We start from the raw sequence: 18,537 nt of genomic DNA on the forward strand, positions 1-18,537 counted from the left end.
GAATGGCAATTAGGAATAGTAAATCTGATATCATTTTTGTTGTGAACAATTTCACCGTTGCCTAAATACCAGTTACCCCGTTGGTAGTACTTCCCTGTACACAACGTTCTTTGTGACAAACCGCCCATTGCCATCATCGTACATGCCGACTCTGACAGATTGAGCGTTCCTCACTCTCGAAAATGCAACATACAGTTGCCCGTATGTGAACACGGGCACCGACAGAAGCAATCCAACTCGGTCAAACGTCTGTCCTTGCGACTTGTTGATTGTCATAGCAAACGATAACCTTACTGGGAATTGAACCCGCCTCATTTCGAAAGGCACGTCGTCTCCACTACCCGAAGTCTTGGGTATCGCTGGTATAACGACGTCCTCCTGTGCATCAACATTACCAGACAACACTCTAGCCTTAAAGTTGTGTCGCCGGAGCTCGGTGACCACTAACCTTGTACCGTTACACAGTGTTCGCTTAGGATCGAGATTTCTTAGCAACATGACTACAGCACCTACCCTGAGTGTCAATCTGAACGGCGGCAGGCCGTTAAGTTCTAGTGAGTTTAGGAACTCGGTGGGGTAATTTGCTACCTCGTCGGGATCGTCCATCACCACAGAGTCTACGCCCGTGTACGTTCTTTCAGCGCCCTCGATGCGTTGGAGCACCTTGCGATTGATTTGCCTGCATTCCTCGTTCCTAGGACACAGAATGATTTTCCGAGCGAAATCGTCGACGTTAGCCAACGACATGTGCTGCGGGTAAACAAAATCAATTAAATCAGCAACGTCACATACCATTTCCCGAGGGATTTCGACGGTGTCCGGGACACCGTCGACCGTCGGCAGTTGGCCGCTGCCGAGCCGGAGCAACCAATCCGCGAAGACCGCGTCGTTGCCGGCGCGCATGTTTCGCGTCAGTTCAAACTTCTCCGAGTTTTGCCACAGGGAGTTGTGTTTGATAGACGACATGACGACGGCACTCCTGTTTCCCCTGCGGACTACGGGCAGTATCTGCCTGAAGTCGCCCGCGAACAGGACCGGTTTACCGCCGAACGGCGATTCCGAGCTCATGACGTCCTTGAGCAAGCGATCGACCACCGTGAGTTGCGGTCCCGGTGACGTGGGCGCTTCGTCCCAGACGATCAGTGCCGCGTCACGTATCCTCTGAGCGCGTTCGGACTGCATGGTGATGGTAGACGTGTCCTCGTCCGAAAGGGTACCGAACGGCAGCCCGAACGTCGAGTGCACAGTCATACCACCGTCCATGAGCGACGCCGCGATCCCAGTGTACGCCACGCACAACACCGACAGCCCTCGGTTGCGAAGCGCCCAAATGAGGCATCCGTAGAGCGTCGTCTTTCCAGTGCCACCGGGTCCGTCGACGTAGAACACCTTTTGGACGTCCCGGTTGTCGTCGACGGCCGCCATCACCCGATCGTACACCGTACGCTGTTCGTCGTTCATGTCCACCACTTGTTGCGCCCACCGCAACGCCACGTCTATTGCCACGAACAGTTGGTCGTCCTGTTCGGGTTCCAATAAACCGACGTCCGGGTTTGGCAACCCGTAGTCGCCGAGCGTTTTTCCGTGTGCACGAAGTAGGTCTCCAATGGCGTCAAGACTTGTCGCTCTGGCACGGTCCAAGTCTTGGAAACGCCGATTGAAGTCTTCCATCATGCTGGCCTCGTTGGCTTGGAACAAGGCCAGCGGTTCCGCTGGATGGCACATCACCAATATCGTCACGAAGAGATACCGGAGCTGTCGGGGAGTGTCTAACGCCGCAGACTCTTCCATGCATACCAGCCATGCGCGGTTGGACTCCAAGAGTCCCAACGCTATGGCGGCAGCCCCGTAGCTCTCGTGCACCACCCCGTCGACTGTCCTCATGTCCCGGAAAGACTGCGAGCCTCTCCGGTGCAAAAGTAACAGTCGCAGGTGGAACCGGTCACGGTCGAGTGGGTTGACGACGTACATCCGAGCCAACGTTTCGTTGGTCATCCGTCTTTGTCGCCGCACCCACCTTCTCTGTGCCTGATGCCACGTGTAGTGCACCGGTATCTCGTGATAGAGGTACTGCCTTGCCTCCACGTCGTTTGTGTTGAGCGTGAAGAACTCTGTCAATTTTGTACGACGTTGGTCATCGTTCTGTACTCGCTGTTGGGCTTGTCCAGGAGCAAAGTAGACGGTCTGTCGGTCTTCCAAGTGCACTGGAAGTCTAACGATCGTGTGACTTCTCTTGTGCATTTCATACGAAAACAACCGCCAGATCCCTTCTGGCGGACTTACGTATCGTGAATTGATGAAACTGAAAAAAAATAACATATAATAAACAATAATAGTAACAAAGCTGCACAGTCATAATGCGATACATCAATTGATATTAAGTTAATTACATACATAATATATATTTAATATATTAATATATTAATATAATAATTGCATATATGTAACAAATAATATATCTTATTAATAGATGTAATGCTATAAGGGTTTGGCGAGCATAACGTTTAAATAATTAATAATTTGTTTTATGCTTAGATTAGATATATTATTTTTCATTATTAATCATTAGTGCTATCATTGTGCATGTGATACTACCAAGCACATGAATAAAATAAAATTAGTCATTAAAAAAAAAAAAAAAAAGTATATAGTTAATAAAAAGTATATTATTATAACATGAAAAAGTGTATAGTGGTATAGTGTTTAAAGTATGTGATTGATATATTGTTATATTGTGAATTTTATTTATTTTTATTATTATTTTATAATAATTTAATTTAATTTAATAATAATATAAAATTAACAGTTGTAAACAATTAAAATTCAGTTATAGGTTATTACTATAACAAATGACAACTGTTAACTATGTCTGCGCCATTCGAATGAATTAAAAATAATTAACTCAATTAAAACCATCGTCAATTGTGAGCTGGGGGTTAATAATTTGTTTTCGGATAGTAACAATATAGACAAAACCATACTTGACACTAAAAGAATGAAGTTTATGTATATATATACATGTACACTAATGTATGGTCAAGTATTATATTATATAGTAATAGTAATTAAACATCACACAGATATGAGTTTGAAATAAATTAAAACAGTAGTAATACTAAGTTAATAAAAAAATGTTTTAAGTATGCATGTGTTTGAAATGTGTATAAAAGTGCATTTTATTAGTTTGTGCAACGCCATACCAATTTGAATTTAACAATTATCAACTATACCTGAGCCATTCGAATAACTACAATTGTATATCAAATTGAACTGAAGCTTTGATGAAAACCATTGATCGATGGTGAATTGGAGTTTAATGATTTTTATGTTATGTTTCAACAACAATTAGTTTGAGATAATGAGATAAAGCATGGCCAAGTATAGTTGAAAATACAATTAAAACTGCTGGAGTATTATATAATGTATTTACAGCGTGTTGTAAGTAAACAATGATTTCCATAGTCAAAAAGCATTACAATTAACCAAATGAATGCAGTTCTTACGACAAACATTTTAGTGTATGGTTCATCGAGTGTTATTAATGTATAATATATAGCAAAGACTTAGTATATGAAAATAATTAATTTGAATCTGCTTACTTTAATATCTCATCGCCGTCCCAAACTTCCATAGTAGCCGCATCATGGCCTTTGTACACATATTTATACAAATACATGACACTCTTAATCGTAGAGCACACCTCAACGTTGATGTGTGCATCGTATTTGGCCAGTAGGTACGGATTGTGGGGGACCACAAATTCATTGCCCACCTCTCGTCGTCTGACCAAGGCCACAGATCCATTGTTCGGTCGGCGGTACGTCGGGTACCCGTTGTTTGAGGCGTAGACGGTTTCTTCGCTGTATTCTTTTGGATACTTCTTTGAACAACTGTTGTCCACCATGCACGGGCTGTTAGGGTTTAGTTGCCCACACGGCCCGTGAATCATGTGTAATGTCACACAGTCAAACAGGCGCCTGTCGGTTGCCGGGTCCGGCAAGGAAGCGCACACAACATTGTCCACATCCTCGGCGGTATGCAACTTGCTGTCCTCGCCGAGGATGACCAATATGTGCGCGTGCGGCAGTCCACGTTTCTGAAACTCAACAGTGTATACATAAGCGTCTACATCACCAAACACACGATTTACTATTATGTCCCGCATGAGGGCCTTGAGTTTGGCGTGGAACACCCGGGCTATGAGATCGGGTCTGTCGTTTGGAGCAGACCATCTTCCGACGTTCTGTGTGATTTCTGGCCACCTAGGATTGCACGTAAAAGTTATAAACAGATCAGGTTTACCGTACTTACGCACAATAGTCATCGCGTCGTGATAACATCCTTTCATGTAACGTGGACTCCCGACGAACGTCGACGGTAGAATGACTCTACGGCCGACAGCCATCGGGTTGGCCTCGTCCAAGTGATGCTGTTGGTTGACGTGGTCCACCAGCCCTTGATAAGCGTCAGCGAGGAGCGCTTGCTGATTTCTACGGGCGTAGTTGAGATTGTTCGATTCCATCCGAACATACTGGTCGCACACGTACTGCTGCAATAAAAAACCACCACCGTGTATTAAACTTATGCCTCCGTGATCAGTATCGTTGTTTCCTGTATATCGAATTGCCATACGATAACACACAAACTCCCGGATAGTGTTCCGACTGCGAACTTGGTTGTTGCGGTTACCCTCTTGCATCACGTTGAAGTGCCATCCGCTCTCCCCATGCGGGAAGAACAGAGGGTACAACATGGGATCTGCGTGACATGAGCCCGCGGGTATGGTTTGCATCCGATGTCGGGGGTCAACGGGATTCCTGTCAAAAATTACCAGATTTAGGTCTCTCGGTGGTCGTCCGTCGTCACCAACGAACACAGCCGCAACTTCGTTTGCGGTCGGTCGCTGGTATCGTCGCTGGTCCCTGGCTGCATCTGTAACAAAATGCATACTTACCGACCTCGGTCCAATCAAATCAGGGTTGGCATTGGCTCTTTCTTGTTCCTCCAACCACAACCTGCTCATGTTCCTGTAAACACATTTATACTTATCATATTCACATTGCAAAAAGATGCAAAAAGACCAGCAAGTGGGATAATAAAAATAAATATAATGCATATAATCAGTAGTCTATATGTTATTTAGTTTATCCGGAAGTACCGTGGTTTTGTTTTTTTGTTATAGTGTAATGTATATTGTATAAAATAATAAATTAAAATATTATTACCTTTATGCATTAAGAACCGACCGTGTGTATAGACAAAAAAAAAAGCAATGTGTGCAATCATAAAATTTAAGTTTAAGCACAGCGTTTAATAACTACAAAAGTGTATGTGTATGAGTTTAGTGGTTGTCTCACCTAAAAGCCTGAGCGTACGGGTTGATCTCCCGAAGCATTTGGTCCAGGTCTGCAAGCAAACCTGCCAAAAGACGGTCTGCGACATCCTGTTGTCGCATTCGGGACTGGTTGGCCTCGGCGGAGTTGACAAAGTACAACTCACAGTAGCTCGGTGGCCTGTGTTCGTTGCCGACGACGTCATTGTTGACCCTGCGGTACACTTGTCCGTGGACAGTGTACACGCTTGGTCCCCGACCCGGCAACCGTCTGGGGTTGAGGTCGCTGGAGAACGCTGCGAACGCCAGTGAGTTGTTGTACCGGCGAGTCTCCCTTCGAAAGTTGGTACCTTCCTGTGAATCATCAATCAACAAATTAGTTAAACGCACAGGTGCTGGCAGCAGAACGCGCTGTCCTGTGGCGGTCACTTGACCGTTGTTACAGCACGTGGAGAAGTGACCTCTAGCTGCGCGCTCGCAGTGGAAGTGACGGGCGTTGCATTCTCGGCAAACCGCGTCCAAAGCACCTATGTTGTGTTGGTCCGGGAGTGGGTGTTGAACACCTGCCGGACGGTCTCTCATTGGCAAACGTTCTGCCGCCACAGGAACACCCAGTGGAATCGGCTCGAACTGCAATGTGTGAATAATAAAATTTTAATGGTTCTTATAATATGCTTTTTATTTTATCAATATGATGAAATATTTATTCACTGACCTCTTCGTCGACGTCCGGAGGTAAATGGTCGAAGATGTCTGCGAATTCAAGTTCTGCCCGCGCGTCGGCCGGCAGAACATCAACGACTATGACGTCATCCATCTGGAACTCGACAACTTCCACATTGTCGTCTTCAATCTGGACTTCGACAACTTCCACATTGTCGTCTTCAATCTGGACTTCGACAACTTCCACATTGTCGTCTTCCATCTGGACTTCGACAACTTCCACATTGTCATCTTCCACCTGGACCTCGACAATTTCCACATTGTCCTCGACGATTTGCACTTCATTGAAATCCATTTGGACCTCAACGATTTCCGCGCCGCCTTGTTCATCGGCGTTGTCAATTTCTTCGTGAACTGCTTGTTCACCGTCAGGTGCCTCATGCTGCTGTTCGACTGCCTATAAAATCATAGATGATCAGTTTAAATGAATAGTAGTAGTATAGTAGTATATATATATATAGTGATATAAAATTATAAAAATATGAGCACTTAATGATTAGGGTCAAAATGTAGAACAGCAGCACACATGTTTTGAAACAACAATTTAATAGTTTATATGTATTTGCACTGCATAATGTAAATTAATGTTTAAACATTTACCAGTATTGAAAAAAAATAATACAAATCTCAAAATAACTATTTGTAACTAATACATTAAAAATAAAACTTAAATAATTTAACAACTAAAATAAATATTGTTAATAAGATAGGTTAGTTCTTAATAAATTGGTAATGTATTGTATTGAGTATATATCTCAATTTTTTAATTTTCCCATAAATAACAGAACATAATGAGTACCATCAGTTAAACATACAGACATAAATAGAAATATATTTAATATTTTTATTTTATTTGTATATAAAAATTAATTAAATACAATAAATTAATTAAGCTATAGGTATAAGTGAACCTAAAAAAGAAACTATAAATATATATATAATAGATATATTTTAATACACAAACCTTCCATTCCCTGTACACAATGATATGCTTTTTTATTTATAAATAGGGTAAAAAAGAAGTGTATGCAAGTAAAAACGTTTATGTTTGGCGTAGTAAATATTTGGTTTTTAAAAAAAAGATATTTATAGTATATATTATTATAATATATAAATTTGTCAACAATTATCAAGTGTGGTGTTGATAGAACCATAAGTGTAATATATAAAAGTTATATATATATTATTATAATGAGTGTATAAATAAGAGTATAAGTCAAGTTGTAGTGAATAAAATTCAAGATGTAGATATAAAAAAAATATATATAAATAAATTCACATAACAATGTTCAAATGGTTATGTTGTTACACATTTTTACTTATACTCGTGATGGAACTGACATTGACAGTGAGATAAGTTAGTTATTGAGAAACGGTATACTTTGTCAAGTTTAGTGTAATTTAGTGAACAGAAAAAGAAAAAGAAGATGTTATATACACATGTTAATGATATGTAACATGTAAGTGAACATATTCATGTTTGGTGCAGTGAAATGTTTGATTAAAAATTATATTATAATCTATTGTACCTACATTGTATTATTATGGAGGTGTGTGTGTGTGAGTTTACGAAGGGTACGCAATGAGATCCACTATATGGAAAATGAGCAGCGTTGTGAGATCCTTTTTCGTTCCGAGATCCGAAATGCCAGATCTCGTAACGTTTATATCAAATATACGATCCCAATGTGATATATTACTATGTCCACTGAAAATTGGTCGGATCTCACAAAGTATAGAAAATAAGAATTGTGTGTGTGAGCTAACGCTGGTGGATTCCTCCCAGAATGCGCCACTGTCGAGTGTGTGTATATAAAATATTTAATTGTGCACACGCTGCAATAGAAAACTACTGATTATCCGAGATCCGGTTATCGGCAACGTCGCAATTTAACTGCCTATAAAAATAATATTATAATGCTTTTAATTTTCATAGACGGTAGAGACGAAAAGTGGTTAATCAGTTGCCGATAATTTAAACTCCAGCGGACTTTGCCATGCTTGTATTTATATTTGGCGTTCGTCGTACAATGATTTTAAAAATTAATCAATTCACAAACGACAAAACTCAGCTATCGTAAATTTTAGTCACTGACGTAATTTTTGTGGGACAAGAAAGCACTTGCATTCCATGCAACTTTTTTGGGGGGCAATAGTATTATTTTACCCCCAACCCCAGATATTCCAAATATTTTATAAATTAACTCTAATTAACTTTTATTACTTATCAAGGTTGTAACCAGGTGGGTCAGATCACCACCACTAACAACACATTTTTGCAAGCCTATATACGTATTAAACTTGTTAGTCAAGATACATATATATATTATATTCAAAATACCACCCAAAAAAAAAAAAAGAAAAATGTAAGCAAAACCTTGGTACTTATTATTATTAATCAATAAAGGTACCTACAATTTGTTATACATAGACTATATTAAAGTATATTTAAAATATTTGTGTATGCATGGTTCAGAGTTTGGATTTTGATGAATAAATTATTTTCCTCTAAAGTTTTTATCTAGTAATGCCACTGACTTAACTATTTTATAAAATGAAATGAAATCATTGAATATGGTAATTGTGTTTAAACTAACACAACCTTCTCACGAAATGTATAGGTATAATACGTTAAATGTACACTGCTACGGATCTCGTGACGTGCCATTTTACATTTGGTATTTTGGTATTAATATGATCTTAAAATAAATAAATTTACATAATGTGGATCTCGCAGAGTACTATAACTACCTAGTGTGTGTGAGGTATTAATATGATATTTTTAAACGGATCTCGTAACGAATGCCAATCAATAGATATAATGTGGATCTCGCAAAGTACTATAACTACTTAGTGTGTGTGAGGTATTAATATGATATTTTTAAACGGATCTCGTAACGAATGTCGAAAAATAAATAAATTTATATAATGTGGATCTCGCAGAGTACTATAACTACCTATTGTGTGTGAGGTATTAATACGATATTTTTAAACGGATCTCGTAACGAATGCCAATCAATAGATATAATGTGGATCTCGCAAAGTACTATAACTACTTAGTGTGTGTGAGGTATTAATATGATATTTTTAAACGGATCTCGTAACGAATGTCGAAAAATAAATAAATTTATATAATGTGGATCTCGCAGAGTACTATAACTATCTAGTGTGTGTGAGGTATTAATATGATATTTTTAAACGGATCTCGTAACGAATGTCGAAAAATAAATAAATTTATATAATGTGGATCTCGCAAAGTACTATAACTACTTATTGTGTGTGAGGTATTAATACGATATTTTTAAACGGATCTCGTAACGAATGCCAATCAATAGATATAATGTGGATCTCGCAAAGTACTATAACTACTTATTGTGTGTGAGGTATTAATACGATATTTTTAAACGGATCTCGTAACGAATGCCAATCAATAGATATAATGTGGATCTCGCAAAGTACTATAACTACTTAGTGTGTGTGAGGTATTAATATGATATTTTTAAACGGATCTCGTAACGAATGTCGAAAAATAAATAAATTTATATAATGTGGATCTCGCAGAGTACTATAACTACCTATTGTGTGTGAGGTATTAATACGATATTTTTAAACGGATCTCGTAAGACGTGAAATCAATTATCAGTAATCAGTAATCACTTCGATCGCCTAGTGTCGTACTGTAACAACGTGTTGTTCTGTGTTAATGTTTTAAGCTTCTACACATTTTGTCTTTAACTCCCAACGTGAAATAGTTGTGCTCTTTAGTTCTTTTAAATTATCTTTTATTAAAATTATGCATACAAGAAAACAGCGTTTTGATATGGAGGAACATTTTAAAGGTAAGAATATTATTATTGGTACCTATGATAAAATTATAATTTTTTATACATTTATTTTAATATAAGTAGATATTTTAACACTGTGTTTTGCCCTTTAGATTTATAAATGAATTGTAATTAATAGGTAGTTCATCTATCTTCCTATTATACTGAATAGGTAACTAAGTAGGCATTTATATCAGAATTCTCTATTGCCAATAAATTCATAAATCTTAGTTCTTATTCAACTATTATTATATTATTGTGAATTTACCTACCTACCTATCATTTATTTTTAATTTGTTTAGGTAGGTACTGAATATTTGATAATATACTACTTTTAATTTTTTCATTATTTAGAAAGTTATGAACAGTCATGAATTTAAAAAAAAATTTTTTATTATTTTCATCTTTTGTTAGTTAAACTGTCGAGTATCATTAACTTGAACTTTGCAATAAAGCACATTTTTTTTCTTGCCCGATGAAGTGTGTTAAGTTGTGTTTGAGTATAGATGTACACTGACCAAGTTAATGATAAGGAGTTGAAAGGTTAAAACAAAATAAATTTCACTGATATATACTTTTATTTACCCTTCATCGCCAACTATTTAAGGAATACATTATAATCATTCACATAAAAGAGTTCTTGAGACTACCTACTGCATATATATTTTTTTTTTAATTGAGTAATCTTAAATAAATTATATTTACCTTCTACTTTTTAAACAATTTTCAATTCTTTAAATTTAAATAAAAATATATTTACCTACCTACTTACCTACCAACAAATGAACAGTCTTGTTAAGTATTCAAATACTATTATTTAAATACTTTTTTTGTATTTCAAATAGGTATTTTTAAAATACTTTTTGACCAATGTATTTTAAATACTTAAAAAATACATTTTTTCATTCTTATATTCTACTCCAATTTCAATTTCTTATATTTTGTAATGTACTGTTTTAGATTTTGTTTTAAACATTTAAAAGAACATTTTTTTTTTTTTTTTTTTTAAATACAGCTCAAAGATTTAATTCATATCTATTATAATATACAATATGCCAATATACTGTTCTACTAATATATTATAATATTTGTGTGCTTTATTATTATGATAATAAATTATTTATTATGCATTATAAAGTAGCTGAATCTTAACTTTTCATAATTAAATAAGTTATAAGTAATAACTGAACAAAAATAAATATTTAAATATAAAATTTATTAAACTAAAAAAAGTATTTGTTAAAGTATTTTGATTTTTGAATACTTTTGAAAAGTATTCTTAACAAGACTGCAAATGAATATTAATAAAAAAAATTTCAATTAGTTTTACCTGTTTTATTAAATAGCTCATTCATAATAAATATTATTTTATTTGTTAAGCCCCATGAGGAAATTACTCTAAAATATTAAATACCTATACCTAGTTAATTGCATGTAGTACCTAGGTCGTGGTATCTTCAAAATGAAAATTTACTTATTTTAGGTAACTAATATAAATTACATTTTAATTTTATCACTTTTTTACTACCTTTTTGTAAGTAATTTATTATTTTGATAGTTATTTAAATAAATAATTAGAAGCTCCCTTTGTATTTCAGTGTTTCCCGTGATCTACCATTATAGAGGATAACAACGCTAGTTGCTAGTATCCATTATTTTTAAGTTAACACTTAGGTATAAGGATTGAAAAATTAAATAATGTCATGTAGAACTTTTCTACATAGGTATTAAATACATACTCTATATGATAGATAGAAATCCTATCTATGTATATATGATTTATACAATTTTAAATTGTTTTGATAACAAGTCCTAGTAAAGACATAACTATATTTATTTAAAAATAAGAGAACTGTTGTTTTAATTATTTAAATAAACAAGTTTTTACTTAAATTAGTTATTAGTAGTATTTATATTATATTCATTATCTTTATTCGTGACAGATTGGTTAGCAGTACGTTTTAAGGATGATAATGTATTATATATGTGCCCAAACACAAACATAACAGCAAAAATTGGATCTTATATTAAGATTAAATGGATGGACGGTTATAAATATAAAGCAAAACTATTAAAGAAAGGAAGTAAGTTCTAACGTTATTTCTATTTATAAATAATTTTGAATACAAAACTTAACTTAGACATTTATATTATTTTATGCATATTTTTATTTTGTTAATAAAACATCTAAGTAGGTATATAGTGTTATTTTTAATTTTGATCATTTCCACTTACTAGCCACAATTAAATCTCTATATTTAAATAGTACAAAACCATATGATTATTGTTAAATTAAAAAATAACAATGTACCTACCTATTTGTTTAAGCGTAGGTACTATACCTAATAGTGCGTATGTATGAATCTTTATAAAAAGTAGCTTGAATTTTTTAAGTTTTAAAAGAAAACTAACAATTGTTTTTTAATCTTCTATTAGTAAAAATTTAATAAATAGTATCATATTTTATCACTTTAAAAATTGATTGTTTTTTTTAATTTTAAGATCAAGAAGATGTTAAACATTTTCTTTCTGAGATGGGTGAACAATTTGAGATACATAAAACTGTGTTAAATGTAACTGATCAAAACAAAGATCATAATGATAAAATTTCTAAAACTATTACAAATATTCAATTGGATGAAATAAAAAATACAGGTAAATAAAACCCTTAATTTTCATGTATATATATATTTTTTTTATTAAAAATGGAATTTGTGTCCTTCAGATTGTAAAAATGCATTATATGAGACGACAATTAACACACATGGTGGCCAACAAAATGAAATTGAAAACTTATTACCAATGGCCAATCTTTCTAACGAAGGTAAATTATTTTAACCTTGTGTCTCTCATTTGCTTGCTAATATTATGACATTTGTGGTATACTGGGTTACCATAATCAAAATTAGAATGGATACTATTAATAACGATTACTACACTTATCTATTAAATATTGTAATACAGAAGAATGTTGTGTGTCACATGAAGCTATGCTAGCGACTGACATTATGTCGTATGAGTGACAACCCAACTTCTAAACATACATAACCAAAAACTATTATCATTCGAGGAATAAACATGCATTACAGTCCTCCTGACTTAAGTTTACAATATATATATTAATATTAATGTGTGTCCATCAGGTTGTAACAATTCATTATTTGAGACGATAACTGACATAAATGATTACCAAAAAAATGAAAAATCTAATGAAATTGCAAACTTAGTACCAATGGAAAATCTTTCTGACGAAGGTAAATTATTTTGACCTTATGTCTCTCATTTGCTTGCTAATATAATAACATTAATTTTTATTTTATTTATAGCAAGTTTTAAATTAAACAAATTCTTTGGAACTAATCAGTCTAATACAACCACTGAACAAATTCTTCTTCCGTGTGATGACGATGAATTTGAAAAAAACCTATCTGACGGTTTCAGTTCCTATGAAGAACATGATTCAGGTTCCGAATATCTTCCATATGGTGAAAATAAATCAGACAAATCAGTTGCGTCACAGCAGATTCCAAGTTCATCTCATGTAATGGACTTATCATTCAGCACGTCATTATTAGATGAAATGAATAGTTCTAAATCGGAAAAATCAGTTGGTACAGAGCTTGTACCTAGAACATCGCATATTATGACGTCATCATTCACGACCACAGTATTAGATGATATTAATAGTTTTACATCTGATAAACTAGTGGCTCCAGAGCTTATTCCAAGTTCATCTGAAATATACGTATCAATGAATACTGTGCCAATGAAAACTGTTTCCAGAAATTTTAGTTTAGTTGCGGAAGTAGAAAAAAGTAAGAAATCAAATTTAACAAACAAACGTATTTGGGATAAATTAGATCATTGCCTTTTTTGTGAAACTGATGTTACAAATTTTACAAGGCACATAATTAGAAAACATAAGTCCGAAATTGAAGTATCAAAATATGAAGCATTACCCAAAGGCTCAAAAGAAAGATTAGCTTTGGCCGATTCTCTAAGAAAACGCGGAAATTTTTTGAATAATGTTGCAGGTAATAAAATTAAGCCAGTCCGTCGCCCATATGAATTTAGTACTTCATCAGTTATAGCTGGTGACTATTTACCCTGCAAGTATTGTTATGGTATGTACAAAAAAAAATATTTATCGCGTCATATAACAGTATGTTCAAAATATGTAAAAACTGATAAAGAAAAAACATGCAAAGCTCAGTCAAGTGGACAAAATATGTTGGTGGCATTTATCGGAAATAACAAACAGCTCGAAGAAACGGTATTTCCAAGAATGGCGAGCGATGAAATCTCTTTTGTGGCAAAATCTGACCAGCTAATAACTTCATTTGGAACTCGTTATCTCAAAAGTCACAAAGAAAAACATTTAATAGCAGTTGTTTCACAGAAATTAAGGACGTTAGCCAGATTTTTGATAGCCATGAGAAGTGAAAATAGTTCAATTTCTACCCTAAAAGATTGTCTTTTACCTCATCATTTTGATCTTGTGATAAAATGCTCAAAAAAAGTTGCAAGATACGATGAAAAAAACGATAGCTTTGGTTCACCATCCGTCATTTTGAAACTTGGTCAAATGCTTAAACAGTGCTGCGATTTGGCTGAATTTTTATTTTTAAAGCAGAGTGATAGTTTAAGTCCTGACACATCTCAAAAAGAAAGAGAATCCATCAACAATTTTAAATACATGATAGAAAAACAGTGGTCTTTTGAACTTTCAACTAACGCATGCAAGGAAATATATCAAAATAAGTGGAACAAGCCAGCTATACTTCCGTTGACATCAGACATTAAATTATTTAGAGATTACATTATTAGTGTGGAAAAAGAGGCGTATCACTCACTTAAATTAAATCCAGATAATATGTCAGCGTTTAAAGAGCTCCAAGAAAGTATAATGGTACAAATTGTATTGCTTAACCGGCGTAGGGCTGGAGAAGTGCAACGTATCCTATTAGATACTTACATCAATGCACCGTCAGAAGTTTCTCAGGAAGAAATTAGCCATGCGCTGTCTCCGGTTGAATTAGAACTTACTAAAAGTTTTAAAAGAATAGTAATCCGCGGAAAGCGTGGACGAGGTGTTCCAATTTTGTTCACAATACATCAGCAAAAGCGTTTGACTTTTTTATTGAAACTTAGAGAATCTGCTAGCTTTATAAACAATGAAAACCCATTCTTATTTCCTTTAACACAATGTTCTACTAGTTGTATGAGAGCTTCTGATGTTATTCGAAAATTTGGTCAAAAATCTGGGGCAGAGCATCCGGAAAATATTACTTCAACTCGTCTGAGAAAACACGTTGCCACGGTTTCACAATTGCTCAATTTATCTGATGGCGATATAGAACAACTTGCAACATTTATGGGTCATACGAAAGACATTCACAAACATTTTTATAGACTGACTGATAATGCATTTCAGGTAAATATTTTACACCTACCTATTTTAATATTTATAAACATTTTTTGTTAATTTAATGGAATAATTTTGTAATTTGTTCAACAGAAAATTAGATTAATAACTTATTCATATTGATTTAATACAATTTCCTTAAAATCAAGTATAATTTTGCACGGGTTATATCAAAACTAAATATAATATATAAAGCCTGGGCAAATTAAGATAAATATTTTCTTAAGAATTTAATCTTTTCTTTTAATCAGATTTTAAGTAAAAATATATTTTCGTATTAATTAAATGTGCAGTAACTTAAATTATATTAATAATAATAATAATAATTTGCTTTAGTTTAATAGTTATCATGCTTTCAATATTATCATACATTAATGTATGGTTGACAGCTAAATGTTGGTTAAATTATTAAATGTATATTTTGTACATTCTGACCCTTTGATGTATCTAATGTATTTATAATCTGAAGCATAATTGAATAATCAAATACAATATTATATATTTATATACTAGTTGATAACTAAAAACATTTCTTAACGATTATTTTATTTAAATCAAACTGATTTGCAGGTAGCAAAAGTCAGCAAACTGCTGTTACTCATGGAAAAAGGCGAGGGCCAGAAGTATCGCGGGAAGACTTTAGATGAGATCAACATCAGTGCTAATGATTTAGTTTCTGACGAAGATGAAAATGAAGCGGATGATGATTTACAAGAAAAGGACTCCTCCCCAGACCTCGATCTAATAAATGAATTAAATACAGAAGAACCACGTTCAGTTATAAAAAAACAAATGTTAAACAAAAATATTAAAATTATACCGTGGACCGACAATGAAAAACAAATAATGACTAAACATTTTAAAAATAACATTTTTTTAAATAAAGCTCCCAAAAAACATGAATGTGAAAATTTTGCAAAACAAAATAAAATTAATAAGCCTTGGAAAAAAATAAAAGATTTTGTGCACAATGCTGCCAATAGCTATAAAAATAAAAATTTGAAGTAATAATCATCAAGTAATATTACTATTTACTATGTTATTATTCAATTTTTTGCAAGCTGGTTAATTTTATAATAAATACAGATATAATCATTCCAGTTATGTGTTATTATTTTAATATTAGAGTGAATTGACATATTATCAAACTTAGCATTGAGACTATTATACCTATCCTATCTTAATGCAGTGGCAATAGAATTGCCTTGTTACACATAGCACGCGTGGTGTAGTTAATTAATTGATGATTGAAATGATTTGGCAACAGCGTATGGATCTAATAAGCACTATGCTTTAAAATATTGAAACACATATGGATCTCGTAAGTTATAGATTTTACTCTTTAGATCTCTCAACGTAATAAAATAACTTTTTCACACTCTGGATCTCGCAATGAAAGTTGATAATTAAAATAAACTCAAGTGTTCTTATAATTTTATTTGTGTGTTATGGTCAAAATATTTTTAAATTATTTTACTACCAACTCCCATGTTGATACGACGTTTCTGAATGGTGGATCTCGTTAGGATGCATTTACCATACGGATCTCACTTTATACAATGCGTATGTATGTGTGTGTGTGTGTGTGTGTGTGTGTGTGTGAAGAGATATACCATACAATTAAAACTAAAATTGTATTTCATAATAAACTTACTATTGACGGCACGGCTGTTCTGATTAAACGGCGTCGATTGGCCCCTGGGAAGAAGTCGACGTGTGGAATGAAATGCCTCGAACAGAGCACAGAGTGTGGACGAACAGCAAAACCGTTGGTCTCCACAAATTGCACCCACAGACGTCTACGTGCGGCGTCCGTAGGAAATCTAAAGAGGAAAATGTAGCAATATAATAATGGTACATACAAATGTGCTTAGTGCAATGAAATTGTGAATACTTGTGTGTTGAAACTCCAATAGCTCCATCAACGTTTCCACACATAACGCGGTGTCTGACCATTGTGATAAAACTAAAAAGTATATATAATATATTATATTGTTAAAAACATGTTTAATTTAGTAATTAGCATAATAACATTAGCAAACCGAATATATTAAAAAACAAATTATTTACAAACACACTATATCAAAATAATGATTGTTATCAGCGGAGATGATACTATAACAGTTATTGCGCGTTATTATCGGAAATACGTTAATAGTATTATTCGAATAATAATTTACAAAATGCATTTAAGTTAAGTTCATACGAAATAATAGTATGGAAAATGTGCTCATCACAACGGAACTGCGTATAATGCTAATACCTACCGTTAACGGAATGCAATGTTTTCGTTAACCGTAACATTGAAATACTTTATAACTGCGCGCCGATAATCTCGCGTTATTGATGTACGCAAACAGGTGCAAAGGTGTGTCACCGGAGCCGTGTATGCGTTCATTTGCTTACAAAATGACATAACCTATGAGAGTTGAACGATTCGTTATTATTATGTTTTCATACATTGTGTATGAAGAAGACGCGACCAACGAAAATGTTAATAATAATAATAGTTGAAAGTAATTTATATCGCACTCGTTAAAAAACCAAAAACCTAAACAAACGGCTTGTTTACACACGTGGGCGCGGGCCTACGCCCAGTTATGGAAGGAAAATAAAATGTTGTACTCACCGGTCTCCTGCAAAGTCCCAGTTATATGAAAAAAAAAAAAGTGAACGAATAGGTAATAAGAACTGAAGAAATTATAATTATAATTATAATAATAAATAATAAATAAGTAAGTGTAATAATAATAATGAGTATAAATGTGCAAGTGAAACGAACAAAAACAAAAAAAAAATGCTACGACAACTGTATTGCACGGATGTTAAACGTAGCCTGCAGAATTCGGCAAACGGCTCGACCGTTGACGCTTCCTTCCACCCCACCACCACCGCGTTGTACGTCACGCCATCCAAAGACCTGCAATAATACAGTAAACACGTTAACCGACGTTCAAACACGGTATCGCTCATAAAGTCATAACCAACATTTTATATATATATCTAATAATATAATATAAGGCGGGTATAATATGTATACGAAATAACAGACATCGTCGTAAAGTGAAATCGGGAAAGCCGTTCATTTCCAATTGTCACACCGAAGACGTAAGTACATGATATTTAATTATATTTGCTAATTGTTGAGTTAGAGTATATTATGGTGACCACATGTACTGCAGTTTTTCATAAGAAAGTATTTTTTTTTTCATTTTTATTTTATGGTTCGAGCT

The 18,537-nt window shown here is 34.3% G+C and overlaps 5 protein-coding genes across 5 annotated transcripts; 1 reads left to right on the plus strand and 4 right to left on the minus strand.

Moving 5' to 3' along the window:
- Positions 1 to 72: 72 nt before the first annotated feature.
- Positions 73 to 1,110, minus strand: LOC132925454 (ATP-dependent DNA helicase PIF1-like). Its single transcript, XM_060989851.1, has one exon. It carries the CDS (start codon positions 1,066 to 1,068, stop codon positions 73 to 75), a length of 996 nt encoding a protein of 331 aa, XP_060845834.1. The 5' UTR covers positions 1,069 to 1,110.
- A 2,423-nt stretch (positions 1,111 to 3,533) lies between these two features.
- Positions 3,534 to 4,106, minus strand: LOC132927870 (uncharacterized). The gene has a single exon (XM_060992450.1). It carries the CDS (start codon positions 3,947 to 3,949, stop codon positions 3,596 to 3,598), a length of 354 nt encoding a protein of 117 aa, XP_060848433.1. The 5' UTR covers positions 3,950 to 4,106; the 3' UTR covers positions 3,534 to 3,595.
- Positions 3,966 to 4,647, minus strand: LOC132925455 (uncharacterized). The gene is made up of 2 exons (XM_060989852.1): positions 4,144 to 4,647; positions 3,966 to 4,096 (listed from the first exon to the last, which is right to left on the minus strand). The coding sequence occupies exons 1-2, from the start codon at positions 4,628 to 4,630 to the stop codon at positions 3,966 to 3,968; spliced, it is 618 nt and encodes a 205-aa protein (XP_060845835.1). The 5' UTR covers positions 4,631 to 4,647.
- A 38-nt stretch (positions 4,648 to 4,685) lies between these two features.
- LOC132925456 (uncharacterized) lies at positions 4,686 to 17,260 on the minus strand. Its single transcript, XM_060989853.1, has 6 exons — positions 17,199 to 17,260; positions 16,959 to 17,127; positions 6,048 to 6,452; positions 5,358 to 5,962; positions 4,774 to 5,027; positions 4,686 to 4,720 (listed from the first exon to the last, which is right to left on the minus strand). The coding sequence occupies exons 1-6, from the start codon at positions 17,258 to 17,260 to the stop codon at positions 4,686 to 4,688; spliced, it is 1,530 nt and encodes a 509-aa protein (XP_060845836.1).
- LOC132927544 (uncharacterized) lies at positions 9,503 to 16,396 on the plus strand. The gene is made up of 7 exons (XM_060992090.1): positions 9,503 to 9,894; positions 11,823 to 11,963; positions 12,382 to 12,534; positions 12,605 to 12,703; positions 13,023 to 13,133; positions 13,206 to 15,313; positions 15,875 to 16,396. Exons 1-7 carry the CDS (start codon positions 9,849 to 9,851, stop codon positions 16,310 to 16,312), a joined length of 3,096 nt encoding a protein of 1,031 aa, XP_060848073.1. The 5' UTR covers positions 9,503 to 9,848; the 3' UTR covers positions 16,313 to 16,396.
- Positions 17,261 to 18,537: the final 1,277 nt, after the last annotated feature.

The sequence above is a fragment of the Rhopalosiphum padi genome, chromosome 3 (assembly GCF_020882245.1).
Source record: "Rhopalosiphum padi isolate XX-2018 chromosome 3, ASM2088224v1, whole genome shotgun sequence".
Classification (NCBI taxonomy): Eukaryota; Metazoa; Arthropoda; class Insecta; order Hemiptera; family Aphididae; genus Rhopalosiphum; species Rhopalosiphum padi.